Raw genomic sequence first — 23,835 nt, 5'->3', positions numbered from 1 at the left:
GCTCCTGTTCTCCTCTTTGGTCAGCTCTGAGTCACAGTCTGATCCACTCAGCTCTTCTACCTCTCCTCCATCAGGGATTCAGCAATATAATCAGTCAATCAATGTGTGCAGCGCACTGTACTAAGAAAAGGCCAAAGGACACCGATATTTTGACTTGGGGTCCCCAAGATCCAACTCCAGCGATCCCGCTCTACTCCTCTAGGATAATCAACTAATTAATCAATTATCAAGATTCATAACCATGTCTTATTTCTATGCCTCCTAGGGCGGTTTCACCCGGAAATACTCGCTCAGCTCCAAAACGGGAACCCTCCTTCCAGAATTCCCCAGCACACAGCACCTCATCGACCAGAGTTGCATAGCCACAGACAAGGTACGGACCCAAGCCCTGCTTGGAGAGGGGGTGGGTGGTTGAGATAGCCCCCTTCAGATCTGGGCCCACAGGCTCCTGGGATTTGTACTTTTAAGTGCTTAGTACAGGGCTCTGCCCAAAGTAAGTGCTCAATAAATATGAATGAATGAATTTGGGCAGGAAAGGTTGAAGATCTTGAGGCCCAGCCCCTTTAGCTGGGTTATAGAGGAGCAGGCACAAGTCTTTCTCGGCTGTGAGTCTAGGCCAGAGTGTAGCTGTGCAGTAGAGTGAGGTGAGAAAAGTTAGACAGATGCAAATCCCTGGGGAGAAAAGGGCAGTGATAGCCCCAGGCCATCGGGGCTTTAAGAGGACTTGCTGCTTCTCTCACTAGCCCCAGGGCTGAGTCTACCCTTCAAGAGCTCGTGTTTGGATCCTTGAAGTCACTTCTCTAGCCCTGCTGGCCCAAATGTGAAGGAGTGTGGCCTAGTGGTTAGATCACAGGCCCGGGAGTCAGAAGGACCTTGATTCTAATCCTGGCTCCTCCACTTGCCTGTTGTGTGACCTTAACTTCTCTGGGCCTCATCTGTAAAATGGGGATTAAGGCTGTGAGCCTCACGGGGGACACGGACTTTGCCCAACCTGATTAGTTTGTATCTACCCCAGTACTTAGTATAGTGCCAGGCACATAGTAAGTGCTTAGGATTACTGCATCAGCATCCTTTCTGACCTCCCAACCTCCTGGCTCACCCCACTTCAGTCTATACTTCACTCTGCTGCCCGGATTCTCTTTCTAAAGAAACGTTCTGGGAATGTCACCCCCTCCTTAAAAATCTCCAGTGCTTGTCTATCAACCTCCCTATCAAGCAAAAACTCCTCACTTTTGGCTTCAAAGCTCCCCATCACCTTGCCCCTTCCTACCTCACCTCCCTTCTCTCCTACATCCCAGCCTTGCACACTGCTTCTCTGGTGCTAACCTTCTCACTGGGCCTCGTTCTCACCTGTCCGGCCCTCGACCCCTGGCCCACATCCTACCGCTGCCCTGGAACACCCTCCCTCCTCACATCCGCCAAACAATCACACTTCCAACCTTCAAAGCTCTACTGAAGGCTTACCTCCTCCAAGCCCCGCCTATTCCTCAGCTCTCCCTCCCCTCTCCATCCCCCCCGACTCGCTCCCTTTGCTCTATTCCCCCGCCCCCCCGACAGCACTTGTATATATATGTACATATCTAAAATTCTATTACTTATATTAATGCCTGTTTACTTGTCTCGATGTGCATAAGTATATATCTATAATTCTATTTATTTATGTTGATGCTATTGATGCCTGTTCACTTGTTTTGATGTCTGCCTCCCCCCTTCTGGATTCTAAGCCTGTTGTGGGTCAGGATTGTCTCTCTTTATTGCTGAGTTATACTTTCGAAGTGCTTAGTACAGTGGTCTGCACACAGTGAGCACTAAATAAATACGATTGAAGGTATGAACAAATACCACAAAAATTCTTCGACTAGACTGTAAACTCGTTGTGACTACCAATTCTGTAACACTGTTCTGTTGTATTCTCCCAGGTGCTCTGCACATAGTAGTGCTCAATAAATGTGATTGATGTGGTAGAAAAGTTCCTGAATGGTAGAAAAGTTCCTGAATCATATCCCTGGATGACCATCTGCCATTCAGAGTGAATGATTCCTTGAGTGTTAGATCAAAGGTTAATGTGGGAGCAGCTTTTTTTGGGCAAGAATTTGTCACTTCATTATTCTGTCCTTCTCAAGCACCTAGTACAGTGCACCAAGTGACTGCTAAATAACTGCTCTTCCTACATAATAATAATAGTAATAATAATAATGGTATTTGTTAGGTACTTACTATGTTGCCAAGCTCTGTTCTAAGCCCTGGGATAGTCACAAGTTTATCAGGTTGTCCTACCTGGGGCTCACAGTCTTAAATCCCCATTTTACAGATGAGGTAACATGAGCTCCAGCTGAGTGCAAAAACTGTACCAAGTACTTGGCAGAATGCATCACAGACAAGACACATATTCCCTGTCCACAAACACTTTACAAACTAAATACACATTATGAGAACAGGAAGAAGAACAAGAGAAGAGGGTAAGGCTAATAGAGAAAGCACAGACCTGGGAGCCAGAGGGTCTGGGTTCTAATTCCTATCTAATTGTCTGCTGTGTGACCTTGGTCAAGTACTTCACGTCTCTGTGCCTCAGTTACCTCATCTGTAAAATAAGCTCTGTGTGGGACACGGACTATGTCCAACTTATTAGCTTGCATCTACCCTAGTGCTTAGTACAGTGCCTGGCACATAATAAGCACTTAACGAATATCATTAAAAATAAAACAGTACAAATATAAATAATTTTAAAAAATGGTACAACAAATGAAATCAGCATGTTTGCGTAAGTGCTGAGGATAGGAATAAGATTTGTAAGTGCTAAGGGTGATTGTAGTTTTGATCCGACTGAAGTGGAGTGAATTACTGGAGGAAAACTTCCTGAAAGAGGAGGGATTTTATGAGGGAGATAGGGAAAAATGTGACCTGATGGGGTTTTTTTGGTTTGTTTTTTGTTTTTTGGTGGAGTAGGGATGGTGTTCCCACATCGGGGGAACAAAGAACTTATTATGTGTCAAACACTGTTCTAAGCACTTGGGTAAATGCAAGTTAATCAGGTTGGACACAGTCCTTTTCCCTCATTGGGCTCACAGTTTAAATAGGAGGGAGAACAGATACTGAATCCCCATTTTGCAGTTAAGGAAACTGAGGCACAGAGAAGTCAAATGACTTGCCCAGTGACTCAGAGCAGGAAAGTAGAAGAGCTGGGTTTAGAACCCAGGTCCTCTGGCATCCAGGGCCATGCTCTTTCCACTAGTCCAGGCTGCTGGTAAGATGCAGAGAGCTGGTGGAAAGTCTTGTTGTGAATATGGGAGTTTTTGCTTGATTTGGAGGGGGTTGAGCAACCGCTGTAGTTTTTTGAGGAGTGGAGAGAAATGAGCTGAGCTGTATTTCAAAGATGAAGATTTGTACAGCAATGTGAAGTATAGATTGAAAGGGAAGAGGTTGGAGGCAGGGTGACCAGTGGGAAAGATTCCTTGAAAAATGAGAGAGAGAGAGAGAGAGAGAAAAAGAGAAAGAACATAATAATAATAATAATAATTATGGTATTTATTGCATCGTACTATGTGCCTGGCACATTACTAAGCACTGGGTTGGGTACAAGCAAATTGGATTGGACACAGTCACCGTCCCATGTGGGGCTCACAGTCTCTATCCCCATTTTACAGATGAGGTAACTGAGGCCCAGAGAAGTGAAGTGACTTGCCCAAGGTCACATAGCAGACAAGTGAAGAAACTGGGTTTAGAACCCATGATCTTCTGACTCCCAGGCCTGTGCTCTATCCACTATGCAATGCTGCCTCTCTGAATATGAATGAATGTGACTGAATTTGGGACTCAAGTTTATGGGACAGATGATAACAGGGATAGAGGGAGAATGTAAGATAGAGGGAGAAAGTAATGCATAAACATGGGTGACCAGGAAGCCAACCAACCCATGGCCTCTGCACCCATCCTGGTGCCTCTGTTGTCCGATGTGCCTGACCCTGGGTGGGAGGGCGGGCTCTACTCTGGGACTACTAGAGAGTGAATGTAGCCCCTACTCTGAGAAGTCCTTAGAATTGGAATTGGTGTTGCTGACCATTCGAGGATGGTTGGAGGGAACAAATCCAGCACTCACAAGAGTTCTGTGTCCACTGAAGTACGAAGAGCAAAGCACAGGCACAGAGCTCCTGTGTTTCAGCTTCCTTTTCTTTGAAACAGGTGGACACTCTCATCATGATGTACAAAACTCACTGCCAATGTGTGCTCGACAACGCCATCAATGGAAACTTCGATGAGGTACAAAGGGCAGACTCCACATTCTAGGTTACGCTGGGATTCTTGCATCAAGGGCAAGGCTGTTTCCTGTCTGTAACTTTCCTCACCCCTTTATCCCCTCCAGATCCAGCATTTTTTATTACACTTCTGGCAAGGGATGCCCGACCACCTCCTCCCCTTGCTCGAAAACCCAATCATTGTTGATATTTTCTGCGTCTGTGACTCAATTCTGTACAAGGTGAGTCGGTTCCGTCCAGAATGATAAACACCGTGAACTTAATTAGCACTGCGCTAACTGATGGGAAAGGTTACATAGGTGAGAATTAGACACGGTCCCTGTCCCTCTCAGGGCTCACAATCTAAAAATAAAAAGGGAGAGAGGGGATTTGTGACAGATACACTGAAAACAAAACACTGACAACACGACAAAAACAAAGATCAATAGGGTAGTGTGGCTAGAGGAGCAGAATGTCAGGCTCCTCGGGGTTTAGAATACAGTCACGACATGGACTGGACCCAGTGTTGGCTACAACAGCAGCCATCGCAGGCTTCCCAAGGTTTTATGGAGGCGGCGCCAAGCTGCAGCTGATTTGCTCTGTTCTTCAGGAGTGGTCTGAGGCAGGTTGAGTTGGAGGTTCCTCAGTAAGGTGGTGGAAAGTTGGTGAGGGATCCCGGGAGGCATGGGAGGGGGGAAGTATGGATAACCAATAGAGATGGATGCCAAAGGTCCTGAGAGCCAAGATTGGGGGTGTCAGTTGCCAAAGGAGTTACATAGCCATCTGTGAAGAGAGGGGGTCCAGGGCCTGCTCAGCGGTGATTTGAGAGTTAATAAGCTACACATTTATTATTATGATTACATTTATTATTTGTTAAGCACTTACTATGTATCAACACTGTTCTAAGCGCTGGGGTAAATGCAAGCTAATCAGGGACATAGTTCCTGCCCCACATAGAGCTCAAAGTTCAAGTAGGAAGGAGACCAGGTATTGAATCCACATTTTACAGATGAGGTACAGAGAAGTGAAGTGACTCACTCAGGGTCGCGCAGGAAGTAAGTGGAGTCAGAATTAGAACCCAGGTCCTATGACTGCACTAGTCTCTACTCCTTCTCAATACAAATTCAGTTAAATGCTCACACACACATCTCCCAATATGTGCACAAATTAAAAGACCATGTTGTCAAAAAGGAATTCTCCTGTAGCTGAAGAGACACACTATGTTGTGGGATTGACTGTAGTCCTGAATGGCTACTGTGTGACTGACCTCACCCTCAGCAAAATACCCACATGATATGACCCCAGTGGGTATGAGTTCCTTGGGGAGTCTCCCAGACCCAAGTTTCCTGTTGAACTCTAGGAAGCTAATGATAGGTACATATCCCCGAATCCACTGGTTTTCCCTGACCAAGCTGGTCAGGAAGAATAAAACAAACTCTATTTTCTGTGTTCAAGGTTCTTACAGACGTCCTCATTCCCGCTACAATGCAAGAGATGCCTGAGAGGTAAGATCCATCTATCCATCATCTATTCAGAGAGAGATGTTTTGCACTGATTCCATGATCATAGGAGGTTTGGCTGCTAGCTTCGGTTCACTCCAGGATGCTAGCCATGCTCAGCTGAGGCATTCTGCTCAATGTTCCTACGCATGGCTCTCCTGGGGATGGTACACATCCAACGAACCAGCACTCTCCTCATTTTTAAAGTCCTACTGAAATCATATGTCCTCCAGGAAGCCTTTCTGACTAACCTCTCACCATTCTCCTCCCCCTGAACTCCACTGTCTCACCTCTGCACTTGGTCCCCACCCCTTAAACCCTTAGATACTCCCCACAACACTCATGTACATATCTTTGTATTTTGTTGCTTCCCTGACCTGAAATTTATTTAAAAGTTTGTCTTCCCTTGTGGATTACCAGGTCCTTGAGGGCAGGGATCACGTCTACCAGTTGTATTGTAACAATTAGTTTAATGTAATTATGCTATTTGTTAAAGTCTTTGTTTGGGGCAAGAACTGTCTTAATCTCTGCCTTAAGAGATAATCAGGCTGGACACAGTCCCTGTCCCACATGGGGCTCACAGTCTAAGTAGGTTTTAATCCCCATTTTGCAGTTGAGGAACCTAAACAAAGAGAAGTTAAGTGATTTGCCCAAAGCCACAGAGCAGGCAAGTGGCAGAGCTGGAATTAGAACTCAGAACTCAGGTCATCTGAGTTTCAGGCCTGCGATCTTCCCACGAGGCCATGCTGCTTCTCTACTTGTACTGCTCCAATTGCTTACTACAATGTTTTGCACAAAATAAGTGCTCAATAAATACCACTGTTGGATGGATTGATAGAAATTTTACATAGCAATTTCCCAACTCTGAGCTCCTAGTCCCTTGGGGTCTGACTGTTGAGATGGGGAAGATCTCCTGGAGGAGATGGTTCTTTAAGAGGTTTTGAAGATAGGGAGAGCTGTGATCTGGGGGATTTGATGGAAGAGGAAGTTCCAGTTTGGAAAAAGGGCACATGCAATGAGTCAAAGATGGGAAAGTCAAGAGCAAGGGACAACTATGAGGTTAGTTTGGGAGGAGCAAAGACCATAAGCTGACAAGAGAGCTGTAAGATGGAGAGTTGGAGGAAAACCTTGAAGCCAGTAGTATTTTTGTTTGTTTGTTTTGTTACTTTCTTTATTCTTTTTCTCCTTCCAAGAAGAATGGGAAGTTTTAGCCTGAATCCCTGTGTAGAGAAGCAGCATGGCTGTAGAGAAACAGCATGACTTAATGGAAAGAGCACGGTCTTGGGAGTCAGGGGTCGTGGGTTCTTATCCCAGCTCTGCTACTTGTCAGCTGTGTGACTTTGGGCAAGTCACAATTTCTCTGTGCCTCAGTTACCTCATCTGTAAAATGGAGATTAAGACTGTGAGCCCCACGTGAGACAACCTGATTACCTTGTATCTACCCCAGTGCTTAGAACAGTGCTTGGCACGCACTAAGCACTTAACAAATGGCATCATTATTATTTAGTATTATTATTATGCTTTCTAGTTTCCCACATGTCTTTAGATGACAGTCATCAGCAGCCAGCGTCAGCAGTCTCTGCTGAAACTCCCTGGGGCTGCAGCCCTGGTGTGAACTCTGTGGTGTGGCTTTATTTGCAGCTTACTAGCAGACATAAGGAATTTTGCGAAAAATTGGGAGCAGTGGGTCGTTTCGTCCTTGGAGAACCTGCCAGACACCCTCAGTGCTAAGAAGCTCCCAATCGCCCGGAGATTTGTGTCTTCATTGAAACGGCAGACTTCCTTCCTGCACTTGGCACAGGTGAGTGGGGGCGGTCTGGATCCCTAGGAGGGCACTGGGTTAAGCTGGGCTGGTGGGCTGGGGCATCTAACCCGAGGCCAGGACAGACAAGAACTTGTGTGGATGGGTGACCCCTGGCAGGGATGCATCGGGCCGGAGTGAACCAAAACATTCTTTTCCATTTAGAAGGGAAATGCTCCCCTTTACACTGTTAGTCTGGTTGTCCCATTCTGCTGGAGATAACAGTTCACACTGTTGATGCTGACAGTGAGCGCCAATTTTAATTTCAGTGAATCAAATGCTTTCAATGGGAAACATATAAGAGATTGGCAAAGTCAAAGATTAGCCATCGACCTATCTAATATCAGGGTTACCTAACCTTCTGCTAGCCAAAGCCTAATTCTTACCCTCACCTAAACCTCTCCCTGACCCTAACCCCTAGCACTCTACCTCTAACTGTAATCCAACCTAGATTTAGAGGTTTTTCAGTGATTGAGATTGCTGTCAGGTAATAGCATTAGTATTTATTAAATGCCTACCTTGTGCCAAACACTGAGAAAAAATACAAGTTTGAGAATTAGACACTGTTCCTGATCCCCAAGAGGCTCCCGGTCGAGGAATAAACTGATGACAGATACATAAGGAGAGATGAAATAATGAAAATTCATAAAGAAAATAAAAGATAATGACAATGATAAATACATAATTAAATACAAAAAGAGCAATAGGGTACTATGACTAGAGGAGAAGAGTTTCAGCCTCCTTGTAATCACAGGCTCCCCAGTGTTCTAAAAGTTGAGAAGATCTCACTCCGAAATCTCACTCTTCTTGGACTGGAACAGGGGTTGATAGGAAATCCTGCAGTTTTGGGCCTGGACAGCTTATCCCCTGAGAAGCAGAGCTTCAGTGCGGTGGAGAAGGAACCAACAGAGGCTCTCACTGTGGCTAATTCTTCTCAGAATTTATTGATTATGCTTGGTTTCAAAACAGCAGCATCTCTCCAGACACTCTGGGAAAGATTTTAAATCCCTAGCTCCTTCCCAACCAGCTTGAAGTCGGGCGAGATTCCCTGATCCAGTTCTGAGTCTGACAAGATGGAGGTCCATTGTCCAAGATCAAAAATTGTGCCGACTCGAGCATGAAGGTGGCAAGGCAGAGGGAGAGGAAACAAGGACCATCCCTGGGGTCCGCCCCCGACACCTTCTCGAGTTCTGACTTTCGGTTCCTAAACAAGGAGGAAACTTCCCATCCCTCTTCTGCTCCGGGATCTCGATGGACTGACTGGAGCTCTGCTAGATGAAGGCGTGTGCCTTTGGTCCCCCCCCCACAGATTGCCAGACCCGCCCTCTTTGACCAGCATGTCGTGAACTCCATGGTGGCTGACATAGAAAAAGTTGACTTGAACAGCATTGGCTCCCAGGCTCTCCTCACGGCCTCCAGCGGTGCAGATCCTCAATGTGAAGTCTATACGGAAAGTAAGTCCCTTCTTATCTCAGCTTTCCTTTTAATATAGAGCTGGTGTTAAGAAAAAGAAAACAAATAATAACACCTTGGAATTGAAGAACCTCAGTGATCTTTTATTATTTCCACAACATCCTTGAGACGTGGGGAGGGGCAGGGATAATAATAATAATAATAATGTATTTATTAAGTGCTTACTATATACGAAGCACTTTACTAAATGCTGGGACAGATACAAGATAATCAGGTCCCACATAGGACTCAAAAGTCTACATAGGAGGTACTAGATCCCCATTTTTCAGATGAGGGAACTGAGACATAGAGAAGTGAATGGCTTGCCCAAGGTCACAAGGCAAGTTCATGGAGCAGCCAGGATTGGAACCCAGGTCTATGCTCTTTCCACCAGGCCATAATGCTTCTCACTATCCCTATTGTACAGTTGAGGACACTGAGGCTGGGGGTGACTAAGTGACTTGTGGGAAATCACACAGCTGGAACACAGCTGGAACTAGAACCCAGACACATTTTATCCATTAAACCACACTGCTTCTCTCAGACCTCTGCCTTGTCTTCTATGCTGAATCTTCACTGACGTACAGAGCTCATGAAGATGTTTAGGAGGAACAGATGAGTTTGGGAATGTCTTCCAAGTTTAAAGTGATAGAAGAGTGAAAAGTTTAGTCAACTTTGCAGTCTATTAATGGCAAAAGGGAGAGTGCTCAGAGAAGAGAAATACCAGCAAGCTTGCAAATCATTGTTTCATGTAGTTCTTCAGCTTTGAATCTCTGCTTTCTTTTGACTCCTCTGAATCAGTACTGTCATAAGTATTTACTGAATGCCTATGTGCAGAACAGTGATCTAAGCAGTTGTGTGTGCAGAGCCCTTTAGGAGATGCCTATTGTGGGCAGAGAGCTGTACTATATATTTGGGACCGTACAATAAAAGTAAATAACACAACCAAAGGCCCTGCCCTCAAGGAATTTATCACTTTTCGACAAATGACTGGGGTATTCAGCCCATATAACACCTGCAGAGATTACCTGCTGTTGAGTGCCCAGTTGCGAGTTACGCTAATTTCCTCCAAATGGAGAGTGGCGGGAGAGATAAGATTTAGTTGACTCGGCTTTGGCTTTTCCTAGGCTTGGCGGACGACACAGTTGCTGCTTCTATGGAAGCAGAGTGGCCTAGTGGATAGAACATGGACCTGAGAGTCAAAAGAACCTGGTTCTAATCTCACTTGTCTGCTGTGTGACCTTGGGCAAGTCACTTCATTTCTCTGGGCCTCAGTTACCCCATCTGTAAAATGGGGATTAAGACTGTGAGCCTCGTGTGGGACAGGGACTGTGTCCAGCCAAATTTGCTTGTATCCCTTCCGACGCTTAGTTCGGTGCTTGACACGTAGTAAGCACTAACAAATACCACTATTATTATTACCATTATTATTGCTGTCGAGTCTTTAAACAAGGAATCGAGGAGTGGCCTGGGATGGGGAAGACAAGTTGTGGGGGAAAAGTCGAGTGGGACAATGGATGGAAAATCAGTAAGTACAGCTTCCATGTCAGACAATTCCTCATTTTGGACTTTTTGAAAACTCATTCCCTTAGGGTGCTTGTACCCTCTCTCCCCTACCCCCGATCTGTATTCCAGTGCCACAGGGGTGGGTGAGGGGTGCTCTATAATTTCTTTAGCAGTGAATGAAAGTCTTTGGACTGGTGATGGACAAGATAGCTCTGGATCTCTTCAGTCTGGTCATCCTCCCACAGTGGTCAGGCATGTCTTTGCTTTACTTGATGCCTGTCCCAGGCACCTGAAGATCCAGGTGTGCTGTAGTTGTGAGGGAATGCAAGGTGGTGTTGATGCATTTCCTCTTTTGCTACAAAATGGTATTTTAATTTCTAAATCATTTTCTCAAGCCAACCTTAATGCCTGGTATCTCTGAGCACCTTTCAAGCTTCTCAAGCCTTCCGGAGTTTGTTACTGAACGGTCTTGATGGTTTAGACTTCCCCTTTTTAAGGGTGTGGACAGGAAGAACATGGAATTTTATTCCCCAAATCACACACCACCAGCTGGCCCACGTCCTTCCGCTGTCCTGGAATGCCCTCCCTCCTCACCTCCACCAAACTAACTCTCTTCCCCTCTTCAAAGCCCTACTGAGAGCTCTCCTCCTCCAAGAGGCCTTTCCAGACTGAGCTTCCCCTTTCCCCTCTGCTCCCTCTGCTCCCTCTCTGCTCCCACTTCGCCTCCCCTCAGCTAAGCCCCCTTTCCCCCTCTCCCTCTGCTCCTCCCCCTCTCCCTTCCCCTCTCCTCAGCATTGTGCTCATTTGTATATATTTTTATTGCCCTATTTATTTTGTTAATGAGGTGTACATCCCCTTGATTCTATTTATTGCAATTAAGTTGTCTTGTTTTTTTTCCGTCTGTCTCCCCCAATTAGACTGTAAGCCCGTCGATGGGCAGGGATTGTCTCTATCTGTTGCCGAATTGTACATTTCAAGCGCTTAGTACAGTGCTCTGCACATAGTAGGTGCTCAATAAATACTATTGAGTGAATGAATGAATGAATGAATCGGGGGGAGAGCGCATGAGATTTGGTTTCCAAGGAAACTGCAGTTGGAAACATCGGGTTCCATAGGTCACCCCATTCACAATAATAATAATAATAATAATAATAATTGTAGTATTTGTTAAATGCTTACTATGTACTAAACGCTGTACTAAGCACTAGGGTAGATACAAGTTAATCAGGTTGGATGCAGTTCATGTCCCACACGGGGAGGCTCATAGTCTTAATCCCTATTTTACAAAAGAGGTAACTAAGGCACAGAGAATTTAAGTGACTTGCCCAAAGTCACACAACAGATAAGGGCAGAGCTGGGATTAGAACCTGGGTCCTTCTGACTCCCAGGCTTGTGCTCTTAACTTCTTTGTGTGTCAGTTTCCTCAACTGCAAAAATGAGGATTCAATACCCTTTCTGCCTCCTACTTAAACTGTGAGCCCCATGTGGGACAGGGACTGTGTCCCGCCTGATTAACTTATACCTACTGCAGTGTTTAGAATAGTGCTTAACACAGAGTACGCGCTTAACAAATACCATTAAAAAAGTGAAGTGATTTGCCCAACATCACAGACAACAGACAAGTGGCAGTGCTGGGATTAGAATCCAGGTCCCCTGATTCCCAGGCCAGTGCTCTTTCCACTTTTCCTTGCAGTTTATTTCCTTGTTCCAATAGGCCTGCTGTGGTGGTATAGTCTATCCCTTTGCAAGCTTCTCTAGCCTTCAGGAGTTTGATACTGAATAGTCTTAATGGGTTGGTTGCCTTCTTTTTAAGAGTGTGGACAGAGAGAACATGAAATTGCTATTCCCTAAATCCCACACCACCATCAGGGGGTGAGCACATGGGATTCATTCTCTAGGGAAACTGCAGTTGGAAACACAAGATTCCCTAGGTATTCAAATAGATTTCTTGCCAGTGGTCCATGGTGGTTTCCTAGAGGGAACTTTTGTTCCTCCAGGACGCTGTGGAATTGGAAACATCAGGTTCCAAAGGTGTTAGGATAGATTCATGGGTGAGCTGTCCTTGTTGGGTCATTGGAGGGAAAGTCAGGGATGGAAAAAGCAGAAGTATGGATGATGGATGGTCCATTCCCTAACCGTGAGAGTAGATTATCCAGGAGGCCACCCAGAACCCAGCTCCTCCAAGCTTCCTGCTTTCCTTGTCAGAGACAGTCTTGGACTGGGTGGACCGTGAGTTGGAGGTGGGCCATACAACTCACTCACGTTGGAGCATTTATCAGGGGTTGATGTTATGTTGGACTGGGTCTAACCCAATTTGCTTGTATCCCCCACCCCCTCAGCATTATACAGTGCCTGGCACATACTAAGCGCTTAACAAATACCACAGTTATTATTATTATTATTATTGCTATCATGTCAAAAGATGAGAAGCTGGTTTTTCTTGGCTTTAAGGTTCTCTCCCATTCAAGGATAAGCCAGTTGTCAGCACGGATGGGGTGTGGCTTTATCTGAGTCCTGAGCGGCCCCAAACTTTCTTCTTTCCTCTTTTCTCGGCAGACGACTCCATATCGGTGTTCCACGAACTGAAGGATCTGCTGAAGAAGAATGCGACTGTGGAGTCCTTCATCGAGTGGCTGGACACTGTGGTGGAGCAAAAAGTGATCAAGGTACCTCTCACCGCTCTGCAGAGAGAACAGAGCCTGAAAGTGTGGACTTTTCTTTGGGCGGAAGCCTTTTTTTTTTTTCCTTGAGCACATTTCCCTGTGGTAAAACTAAACATTGTTCAGGTGCAGGATAACACACCCCTCTCATGGGCATCTCCTGGGGTCTCACAGACCACATTACAGACAAAAATCTAATTTTCAAGGGTGGGAAATGGGGATGGAAATTGACAGGCTTCCAGCCCACCCACTGGCCACCACCAAGCTGACAGAAGGGTATGAAGGCACTTCTATTTTCAGTCAGTGGAAAGTCCAGTCCTTTGCCCTAGCCAAGGTATCCTCTTCACATGTGGAACAGTATGAGTTCATTCAGTTATATTTATTGAAGCTTACTGTGTGCAGAGCACTGTGCTAAGCCCTTGGAAAGTACAATTCAGCAATAAAGAGAAACAACCCCTGCCCACATTGGACTTACAGTCTAAGGGGGGAGACAGACATCAAAACAAGTAAACAGGCATCAATAGGTAGACCCTTAGTGAAACTAGTTGCTGAGGTGCTCCAATCTAGGTCCCACTGTAGGAGAGTCACTGGACTGCCAGCCCCTGGTGAAGAAGGCCTGGACAGGTATTTATTGGGTGTTTGGAACTGGGAAATCTCTAACAGTAATAATAGTAATAACTGTGGTATTTGTTAAATGCTTACTATGTGCCAGGCACTGTTCTAAGTGCTGGGGTAGATACAAGAAAATCATAACCTGGTGGAACTAGTTTGGCTTTCTTTTGATTAACCTTTAACCTTGGGGCTGTGGCCATGTCAGTGAGCCAGCTAGTAGGGGATGGAGGGAGGCCTGGTTTTCTTTAAATCAGAGAGGTCAGGGTTAATTACTCCCAATCTTCCAGGCCTTTCTGCTGTCCTTTCCCGGGCTGTGGCTTCCCCCTTGACATTCTCTGGTTCTGAGGAGTGCAGCAGGTCTTTGCTGTTTCTAGAGACAGTAGAGAACCACGTGGGGCCTGAACATCAGTCAGTCAGTCGTATTTATTCAGCACTTTCTCTGTGCAGAGCACTGTACAAAGCGTTTAGGAGAGAACAATATAGCAATATAACAGACACATTTCCTGCCCACCCATTAAGCAGTGGTCAGGGAGCTGAGGCCAAGGTCCTGACAGAAAGATTCTACCAGATCTATTCGGGGCCTCCAGGAGAAGCAGGAATGGATGAGCAAATCACTGTTTGCTTTATCTTTTCCTCCAGACCAGCAAGCAGACAGGGAGGTCCCTGAAGAAGAGGGCCCAGGACTTCCTCCTGAAGTGGAGTTTTTTCGGGGCCCGAGTGATGCACACGCTCACCCTGAACAATGCATCCAGTTTTGGTAACATACCTCCTCCTGCTTTTTCCCTCTCCCAGACACATCTTGCAGGGACAAGGGCACAGAGTGCACTCGCATCTGATTCTTCTGCTTTTGTGTTCCATCTTCTGCTTAGGCAGAGACTCTTGCTAGCTTGGCCTATTTAATGGAAAACACCGTGTATTTGGTTTGGACGATACTCGCTTCTGGGACACAGGCTCACCTGAGTAGTGGAGAAATGAGGCAGCAGATTGGAGGAGATACATGCTCTGGTTTGGATATTAACTGACACTTCCTGACACTAAGAAGCAGCATAGCCTAGTGGAAAGAGGATGGGCCTGGGAGGCCTGGAAGGTCATGGGTTCTACTCGTGACTCTGCCACTTGTCCGTTGTGTGACCTTGGGCAAGTTGATTCACGTCTCTGTGCCTCAGTTACCTCATCTGTAAAGTGGAGATTGAGTGTGAGCCCCGTATGGGAAGAGGACTGTTCAACCTGATTAGTTTGTATCTACCCCAGCGTTTGGAACAGTGCTTGACACATAGAAAGCACTTAACGAATACCAAAAAAACAAAACATCCTCCAGAAAGGAAACCAGATCTGTGGTCTTGTGCTTAGTTTTCCCAAAATGAAGCAATCTCATTCATTCATTCAGTCAGTCATATTTATTGAGTGCTTACTGTGTGAAAAGAACCATAGTAAACACTTGAGAGAGTACAATACAACAATAAGCGGACACATTCCCTGCCCACAACAAGCTTAAAGTCTAGAGGGGAGACAGACATTAATATAAATAAATAAATTACAGATATGTACATTAATGATGTTGGGTTGGGAGGCAGGTATAAATGAAGGGAGCAATCCTTTTAAATCTTGTCACACTCCAACTCCTCATTACTGCTGCTGCTAAGACCATGAACAGCCACCCCTGCACTGAATATATATATTATGATATATATATCATAATAAGACAATCAGGTCGAACACAGTCCCTATCCCACATGAAACTCTTCTCTTTAGAGAAGAGATAAGATATAATCCTCATTTTACAGATGAGGTAACCGAGGCACAGAAAAGTTAAATGATTTGCACAAGGTCACACAGCAGACAAGTGGCAGATCCAGGATTAGAAAATAGGACTTCCGACTTGTGGGCCCGTGCTCTTTCCACTAGGCCATGTTGCTTCTAGTGGACAGAGCCCTGTATTGAGTGCCTATGATATACTGAGCACTGTATCCGATGCCAACTATTTGCAGAGTGTTGTGGGTGCTTACTGTGCAGGGAGCCATGTATTAGACACTTGAGAGAACATAATAAACAGAAGACTCAAGGGAATGGGGAAGATGGGCTGATAAATGTAATTGGAATGAGAGGGAAATGATAGATACAACTGGTACAGCCAAAGTAATCCATCAGTTAGTCAATGGAGTGCATATAACAATAACACATAATTGCTAAACGAAGTCAAATAATCACTTGCTTGGAAGTCGGTTCTTGTTTTGGTATTTGTCTGCATCTTGGTCTGCCCGTTCAATATAGAAAAGCTTCCCTCTGTTCAGCTTTAAGGGGATTAAAATAGCCTAAAGTTTTCCTAGCATTTTATCGTCTTAAATATGGTCCAAACAAACCGATGTTTTGTCTTCAGACAAGCAAAAACCCTGGCCAGGTATGAGGCTCCCCAGACCTGCGTCAGCCATTGTCTGGTTAGACAGAGAGAGCCGCCTGACTCTCCCCAGGTTAAACCTTATCTCAGGCCAGTGTGTGCCCCTAGCCCTGGAGTGGAGAGCAGGGCTCACTTTCGGCAGGGTTTCCTTTGATGTGGCCCCCGGGCCAGAGAGCCAGCAGGACAGCAAACACCCTGAACTGGGTGGGCTGGGTCCAGAAAGATTAGCCCTAGAAGTCAGGGCTTGTTGATTCTGGCAGGTCATTTAAAGTCCAACGATTATTGGCTTATTTCACTTGCTTCTTGTAAAGTGGCGAGAGATGGTCACCGAGATAACTGCTCCCTCCTCACCCTCCTCTTCTCACCTCTCTGTCCCCCCAACCAGGATCCTTTCACTTGATCCGCATGCTGTTGGACGAGTACATTCTGCTGGCCATGGAGACTCAGTTCAACAACGACAAAGAGCAGGAGCTCCAGAACCTGCTGGACAAATACATGAAGAATTCAGGTGAGCCAGGGGAGGCCCCTGGTTGACCCTATGGGATCTTCTGCCTCGTGCCTGCTTTCGATTGGATGGGTCAGGTGGACTTGGATAATCCATTTCTCTCCTCCCCTCGTTCTGCTTCTCCCCGCTGGGTTGGGCATCGGCTTCAGCCTCCTGCGAGTGGTTGGCCTGCATGGTTTCCCCTGATTCATGCATTCATTCAATCGTATTTATCCATCGCTTACTGTGTGCAGAGCACTGTACGAAGTGCTTGGGAGAGAACGATACAACAGTGTAGCGGGGGAAAATGGAAGTGCGATCTGACTGTCCCATTCGTGGGTGGGTGGGCCGGACATCTCTGCCCTCCCTTTTCCAGATGCCAGTAAGGCTGCCTTCACCGCCTCCCCGAGTTCCTGCTTCTTGGCCAATCGCAACAAGGCCGGCCTCCTGGCTGCCGACGCTTCGGTCAAGAACGAGTGTCTCGCGGAGACCAACTATGCACCTCTGCCTTCCGGCCAGCATGGCGGCCTGCCCTCTGTGCTTCCTGCCTTCCCGGAAGGGGAAGCTGAGGCATTGCAGCTCCCAGGTATGGGGGACCCAACAGAGAGCCCAGCAGTTCCTTCCAGGAGCCATCTCCCTCCCTCTTCTCCTCTCCTTTCTGAGCCCGGGGCACCACCCCCAGTGGACTGAGAGGGTTCCACCAACACTGGGGCTCCCCAAACCACACACCGGAGGGGATTCTAGTCTTTACTTGGAGTGTTGCCTACTACATGCCCACCAAGTGCCTCCCTGGGCCTGGAGGGGCAGCCCTCCCCACCCATTCCCAGCCATGCTACAAACCAGAACACAAGAATCAGCTCTCCGGACCTGGACTACATTATCTCCCTTCAGAATTTACTACCCCAAACCAACTTCCTCTAGTACTCCCACTCCCTTGCTGATCTGGTGATGGAAGTGTGAGGAGGTTGACAGTGAGGGGATGTGGGGAAACGGGGGCAGTACTCAAAGGAGCATGAAAGAGGTGGAACTCTGCTCTGGTAAAAAAATTAAAAAATGTCCCCGAGTCATTTCTGATATGAAAATCATCTCACCATGGTGGTGGCCCTGTAAGCCAGTAAGGGGAAGTGCCCTAATGATAATAATAATAACAATAATGATTGTGGCATTTGTTAAGCTTTTAATCTGTGCCAGGTGCTGTCCTAAGCGCTGGGATGGTTATGAGCAAATTGAGTTTGACAGAGTCCCTGTCCCACATGGGGCTCACAGTCTCAATCCCCATTTTATAGATGAGGTAACTGAGGCACAGAGAAGTTAAGTGACTTGCCCAGGGTCACACAGCACACAGGTGGTGGAGCCGGGATGAAAACCCAGCTCTTTTAGACTCCCATTACATAGTGCTCTATCCATTACACCGAACCCCAACCCATATAGGCCTGGGCCGGCCCCACCTCCATTCCTTGCCTCATCTCATAGCCTGACCTCTCTCATTTTAACTCTGCTCTGGGCAATGTGCCTCTGGAGCAGAGGGTTGGGTACAGAGCCAAGGTGGGGCTCATCTTCTTGCCTTCTGTTGGGAAGGTGAGGTCCCCTCCCTGGCATTCCGTTAGAAATGTTTATATTCTCGCCTTGGGGTAGGGTACCCGTTCCAGAGGGCTAATAGCCTTCCAGACCAGGTGGAATTTTCTGCATCTCCTTGTCTCCCACTGTTTTGTAAACAGCACCGGGCACTGTAAATAGCAATGCCAATAGCACAACAAAACACAACCAAGGACAGTCTGTGTAGATGAACACAGTGTGGTTAGAACTGTGGCCTTTTCATCCCTTCCCTGCCACACACGCACAGGTGAACTTCACCACCAGGCACCAAGGATACTGAATATGTATGTATTTTTAGCTGCACTTGAGATGGGAAAACCTGTGGCTTTTTTTCCCAATCTTCCCATCAATCAGTAGTGATTGATATATCGTTGAGCGATGATGATGATAATAGTATTTGTTTAGTGCTTACTAGGTGCCAGGCATTGAACCAAACACTTAGGTAGATACAAGATGATCAGGTCAGCCCCAATCCCTGTCGCAGAAGAGGTTCACAGACTAAGGTGTGGTCGAGAACAGGTATTGAATCCCCATTTTACAGATGAGGAAACTGAGGCACTGAGACGTTAAGGAACTTGCCCAGGGTCACACAGCGTACTACGGGCAGAGCCTAAATTAGAACCCAAATCCTCTGACTCCCATGTCTATGCTTCTTCTATGTGATCATACTTTCCACCATGTCAGGGCAATGTACTGGACGTCTACTGTAGCAGAGTTATATATTGGGTACCTACAGTGGCAGAGCCCTGTCCTGAAGATCTACTATAATAAGACACTGTACTGAGTGCCTACTGTGGCAGAGTACCATTCTGGGTGCTTGGTAGAGTGCAATAGAGGTAAACCTACAGCTCTGCTTCCATGTAAACCACCTGTGGCCAGCAATCTGGGTCAGCCCTCTCCAAGGGGAGGGGATTCCATTCTCTCAGCCTCTTGGGCAAGTCACTTAACTTCTCTGTGCCTCAGTTACCTCATTTGTAAAATGGGGATTAAGGCTGTGTGCCCCATGTGGGACAAACTGATTACCTTGTATCAACCCCAGCGCTTAGAACAGTGCTGGGCACATTTTAAACGCTTAATAAATACCATCATTATAATTCCAGGGAACCCAGGGCTCCGATCCTACTTAGGCAGGCTGCACTAGAGGCTGCAGACACCGACTCTTCCTATGTCTTCCCGCTGCCCCAATACCATCTTATTCCTTCCCCGCACCCAATGGAGAGACCTCAAGAGGAGCAGAAGCAGCATGGCCCAGTGGATAGAGCAAGGACCTGGGAGTCAGAAGGACCTGGGTGCTAAACCCAGCTCCACCACTTGTCTGCTGTGTGTGGCCTTGAGCCCCTCACTTCACTTTTCTGTGCCTCAGTTACCTCATCTGTAAAGTGGGGACTAAGTTTGTGAGCCCTAGATGGGACAGGGACTGTGTCCAACCTAAATAATTTGTGTTTACCCCAGCATTTAGTACAGTGCCTGGCACATAGCAAGAGCTTAACAGATACTATTTTTTTTTTAAAGAGCTTTGTCCGGTCTGGCCGGGCTCTAGCTCTGGAGATGGGGTGGAAACACTTGGATGCTTTCCTCTCCTCCCTACGCCTCCCGTTGACCATGGGCACTAACTTTGCTGGCATTTTGGTCTCTTGCAGGTCCCATGGAGATTCCTCAGGGCACCGTCCCCCTGGGGACCCCCCCAGTCTCCCCAGCCATGGCCAGCAGAGGAAGCGTCATCAGCCAGGGGCCCGTGGCAGGGAGGCCACAGAGCGTGGATCAAGGGCTCCCAGCACCAGCTCACTGCCCTGCCTACCTGGAGCCCACCTATCAGACTCTCCCACCAGCCAGCCAGGGCTATTTTGGGGCAGGTCCTGGCTTCCAAACCGTGTTCAGGGCCCAGTCCCACCCACCGCCAGCCACTTACCACCAGCCCAGGGCCGAGCCCGGCCGCTTCATGACCTTGAGTGACCAGCAGCTGCCCAGGGAGTATTTCGGAAGCAGCTGCACAGCACCTCCCTACCACGGCCGCTCACCGCCACACTACGGCCCACCCCCCAGCGTTCCCGAGCCCCATGGTGTCCCATACATGAATTCGGGAACCTTCAACTTCCTGAGCAACGCCATGCCTGGGAACTGCCAGGGATCTACTTACCCGCCCAACACGCCCAATGGTGGTGCGTCCTGACCGAGCCCTCCCCCTCCGACCTCTCCCCAAAGGCTCTTGCTGCCCCAGGGAACTATTCTCCCAGCTGAAAGGGGCAGCTCCCAAATGAGACGGAGAAAATGATGTCTCCCCAGAGGAGGGATGGAAAGAAGCCTGGGTCCCTCTCCCAGAGGACTCTGCATGTGCTCATGGTGCCCTTGGGTGGGTGGGGATGGGAGATGGGGACGCGCCCTTCTCTACACCCTCTGGTTCCACCTCAGGAAACTCTCCATGCTCTGCTCCTCCAGGCCTAGTGCCACAGTGACTCTTTAAGGGAGTGTGCTCAGGCTAAGTGTCTCTGTTTTTGTCGCTCGACCTCCATCGTCCCCTTCTAACCTATCTTTACCACCACCAGTCAAGCAGGGGTCCTTCCAGGATGGTCTTCCGCCTTTGGTGCAGAGCTCATGTCCTCCCCAGGGCCTACCTGTTAGGAGCTCGGGCCCTGCTATATGGACAACTCTACTGGAAGAAGCTCATTTCCAGCCAAATCTAAACAGAACAGAAGGCTCATGTACAGCGTGTGTGCATGTGCGGGGGGGGGGGGGGGGGGGGGTGTCTATGTGTGTGAATTAATTTGCGCTGTGTCTGTGTGTCCAGCTGTGTGTATGCAATATATATGTGAGAGCCTATGTGTTTATTATGTATGGGCATCTTTATGGGCATTTAGGCATGTGTGCATTCATCTTAATGCCTGTGTACTTCATGTAGATATGAGTGTGTGGCTGTGTGCAGATGTGCCCATGGAGGATGTGTGAGGGAAACAGAGCTTCTGCCTTGTCCTCAACATCGCTGGTAGGCTCAGGATCAACCAATCCATGTACCAACCATTGGCTACCTCCAGAGCCCGTCCCGCTCCCGGGAGCGTCACTGACGCAGTTCAGTTCATCTGGCTCTGCTTCCTGTTAGCTCCTATTGTCTCTCCACTGGTGGTGAAATGTCTTAGAGTTCTGGTCTACCCGACCAGCCCGGGAAACTCCCCTTCTTCTGCCCCCAGGATACTACGGCACCAACGTGAGCTACCCCGAGCCGCCCAGGCTGGGCTCGATGGTCGACCAGCATGTTTCTGTCATCAGCAGCGTGAGCAGCCTCCGCTCCCTGCCTCCATACAGCGACATCCACGACCCGCTCAACATCCTGGATGACGGTGGGAGAAAGCCAGCTACCCCCTACTACGCAAACCCCTCGCCCTGCGGAGGCTGCCGGACTCCAGCAGGAAGTAAGTTGTCTGGGGAAAACTCAAACACCATTACAACCCCGGGCGGGGGATTGTGGAGTGAATTTCAGAGATGTTATGGAAATAGAATTGACATGAATTGGTGACTGACTGAAAATGCAGATTGAAGGAAATAGATGAGTTGAGGATAAGATCAAGGTTGTGGGGCTTGTGAGGTGGAAAGGATTGTGAGGTGGACTACAATGATGGGAAAATATGAGGGAGGAGAGAGGAGAGATCAGGAGTTCGTTTTTTGACAACAGGACACCCAAGTAGAGATGTCAGAGGGTTGGGCATCACTGGGACAGACACACATAAAGAGCATAAGATCTGGCCCCTGGCCTACAGGACCTTACAGTCTAATGGTGGATATTGTAGTCATAAACAGTTGGACAGGTAAAGGAAGGTGAGAATAGAGGTCAATAAAAGACCTAAATGGACAAATAAACCAATAACAGACCAATAACACCCCTTTGCCCAGGTACTCCAAGGGCTCTGACAGAGTGAGCCAGCTGGGGAGAACAAGCAGACCCAGGCATTTGGGGATGATTTTTCAGCTCTTATATGGAAAGTGGTTTAGGTGAGGCCAGAAATGCGACTTCCTTGCTGACAATCACTTTTGTCCTGCAGCTTCCGGCCTGCCTGCTGCCATTCCCTCCTCTTCCTCTTCCTCTTCCTCCTCCTCCTCCTCCTCGCAGTGCATGTATGGACCCTCGGCACAGTACCCCTCCCAGCCTCCGCTGGACCCCCACAGCCCGGAAGGCCGGGAAATGGTTTCGTCTTTACCACCGATCAACACCGTGTTCATGGGTGCGGCTGCCGGGGGCACCTAGGCCAATGGAAACCATGTTAAAATCTCTTAGTTCCAGGATATTAAGCCTCATTCTCTTTCAGTCCCGTGAGAGAGGACGACAGCCCATCCTGAAGGGGATTGGGCACCGCTCCCTGGCCCGATGCTGTTACTGGGAACAACTGGTTCCGGCTGCCAAGCAGTCACAGATGAGGGCAAACAAACCTCGCAGAGGTCGAAACCAGCTTCTTCTCCAGAACCAGTGCCTCCTCCAGTGCCATCTTTTCTGGCACCATTTCCTTCAGCGTCATTTCCTCCAGATGTCATTTCTTTCAGCGCTGTCGCGTTTGGTGCCGTCTCCTCTGGCACCGTCTCCTTCGGTGACATCTCTTCCAGCACCATCTCCTCTGGTACCATCTCCCTCGACGCCATCTCCTCCTGTGCCATCTCCTCTGGCACTGTCTCCTTTGGTGCCGTTTCTTCCAGCGCCATCTTCTCCAGCACCATCTCTTCCAGAGCCGTCACCTCCAGCTCCATCTCCTCCAATGCCATCCAGTTGGGTCCAAAGGTTCAACGAAGAAGCACTGGGATCCTCCTTCCTATTTATTGAAACGTTTGTGTCTGTGTCATTCGCCTGGATGTGCCATTTCAGTTAGAGCCAAGGAGAAACACCGGACTCTTTATTTATTCTGACTGTTGGGTCGCTGTTTACACCTCCTGATTGGCAGGGTCCATGTTCTACCTCCTGTGGAAATGTTTACAAGGCTGAGGTGATTCCCCCTCCATCCAGACCGACAAAGTTCCCAGGGGTTCGGCTCCCGCGGGGTCGTATGCTGATAACGGCTACCTGAAGGTGGCAGCCTAGGAAACAGAATTGAGACTGTAGTGGTTTCTACTTGTTTATAAGAAGAAGAAGAAATAAAACTCATAGCCAAATCGCACAAAGCGCCAGGGTCGTTTCCTAAGCTCATGGGGTCTTAGCTGGCCGAGCCGTCTATCCCGGGCTGGGACTGGGTCTGCAGATGGCAGACATCCCAGGGATGTGTTTGGAGTGGCTGGTGACCCTCCAATCAGTACTCAGTGGCTGTCCCACAAAACCAGATTCCCCAGCCATGGGGCAACCAACGTTTGCAACTCCTGATGAAGACCTACGGAGCCAGTTTTCCCCTTGGGAATTTCTAAAGCTAGTGCAGGGATGGGGGGAGGGTGAAGGGGTGTGAGTGTGGTTGTGTGTGAGCATAGAGGTGGAGTGTGCATGTACGTGGGAAGTGGGTGTATGCGTGCATGGATGTGGTCTGTGACGATAAGTATGTGTGCATGTGCAGGCATGCATGGATGGGCATGCGGACATGTGTATTATGCAATTAGTGCATTTGGAGATGGTTAAAAATGGGGAAAAGGATCAGC

General features: G+C 47.9%; 1 protein-coding gene across 1 annotated transcript; it reads left to right on the top strand.

Annotated features, from left to right (window-relative positions):
- Positions 1–275: 275 nt before the first annotated feature.
- RFX6 (regulatory factor X6) lies at positions 276–23,350 on the top strand. Its single transcript, XM_039914947.1, has 13 exons — positions 276–373; positions 4,180–4,257; positions 4,361–4,474; positions 5,688–5,737; positions 7,373–7,532; positions 8,842–8,986; positions 13,047–13,156; positions 14,402–14,519; positions 16,543–16,665; positions 17,018–17,227; positions 19,878–20,393; positions 21,420–21,641; positions 22,269–23,350. The coding sequence occupies exons 2-13, from the start codon at positions 4,195–4,197 to the stop codon at positions 22,469–22,471; spliced, it is 2,034 nt and encodes a 677-aa protein (XP_039770881.1). The 5' UTR covers positions 276–373; positions 4,180–4,194; the 3' UTR covers positions 22,472–23,350.
- Positions 23,351–23,835: the final 485 nt, after the last annotated feature.

The sequence above is a fragment of the Ornithorhynchus anatinus genome, chromosome 2 (genome assembly GCF_004115215.2).
Source record: "Ornithorhynchus anatinus isolate Pmale09 chromosome 2, mOrnAna1.pri.v4, whole genome shotgun sequence".
In the NCBI taxonomy this organism is placed as follows: Eukaryota; Metazoa; Chordata; class Mammalia; order Monotremata; family Ornithorhynchidae; genus Ornithorhynchus; species Ornithorhynchus anatinus.
This window is presented reverse-complemented; position numbering and strand designations above follow the sequence as displayed.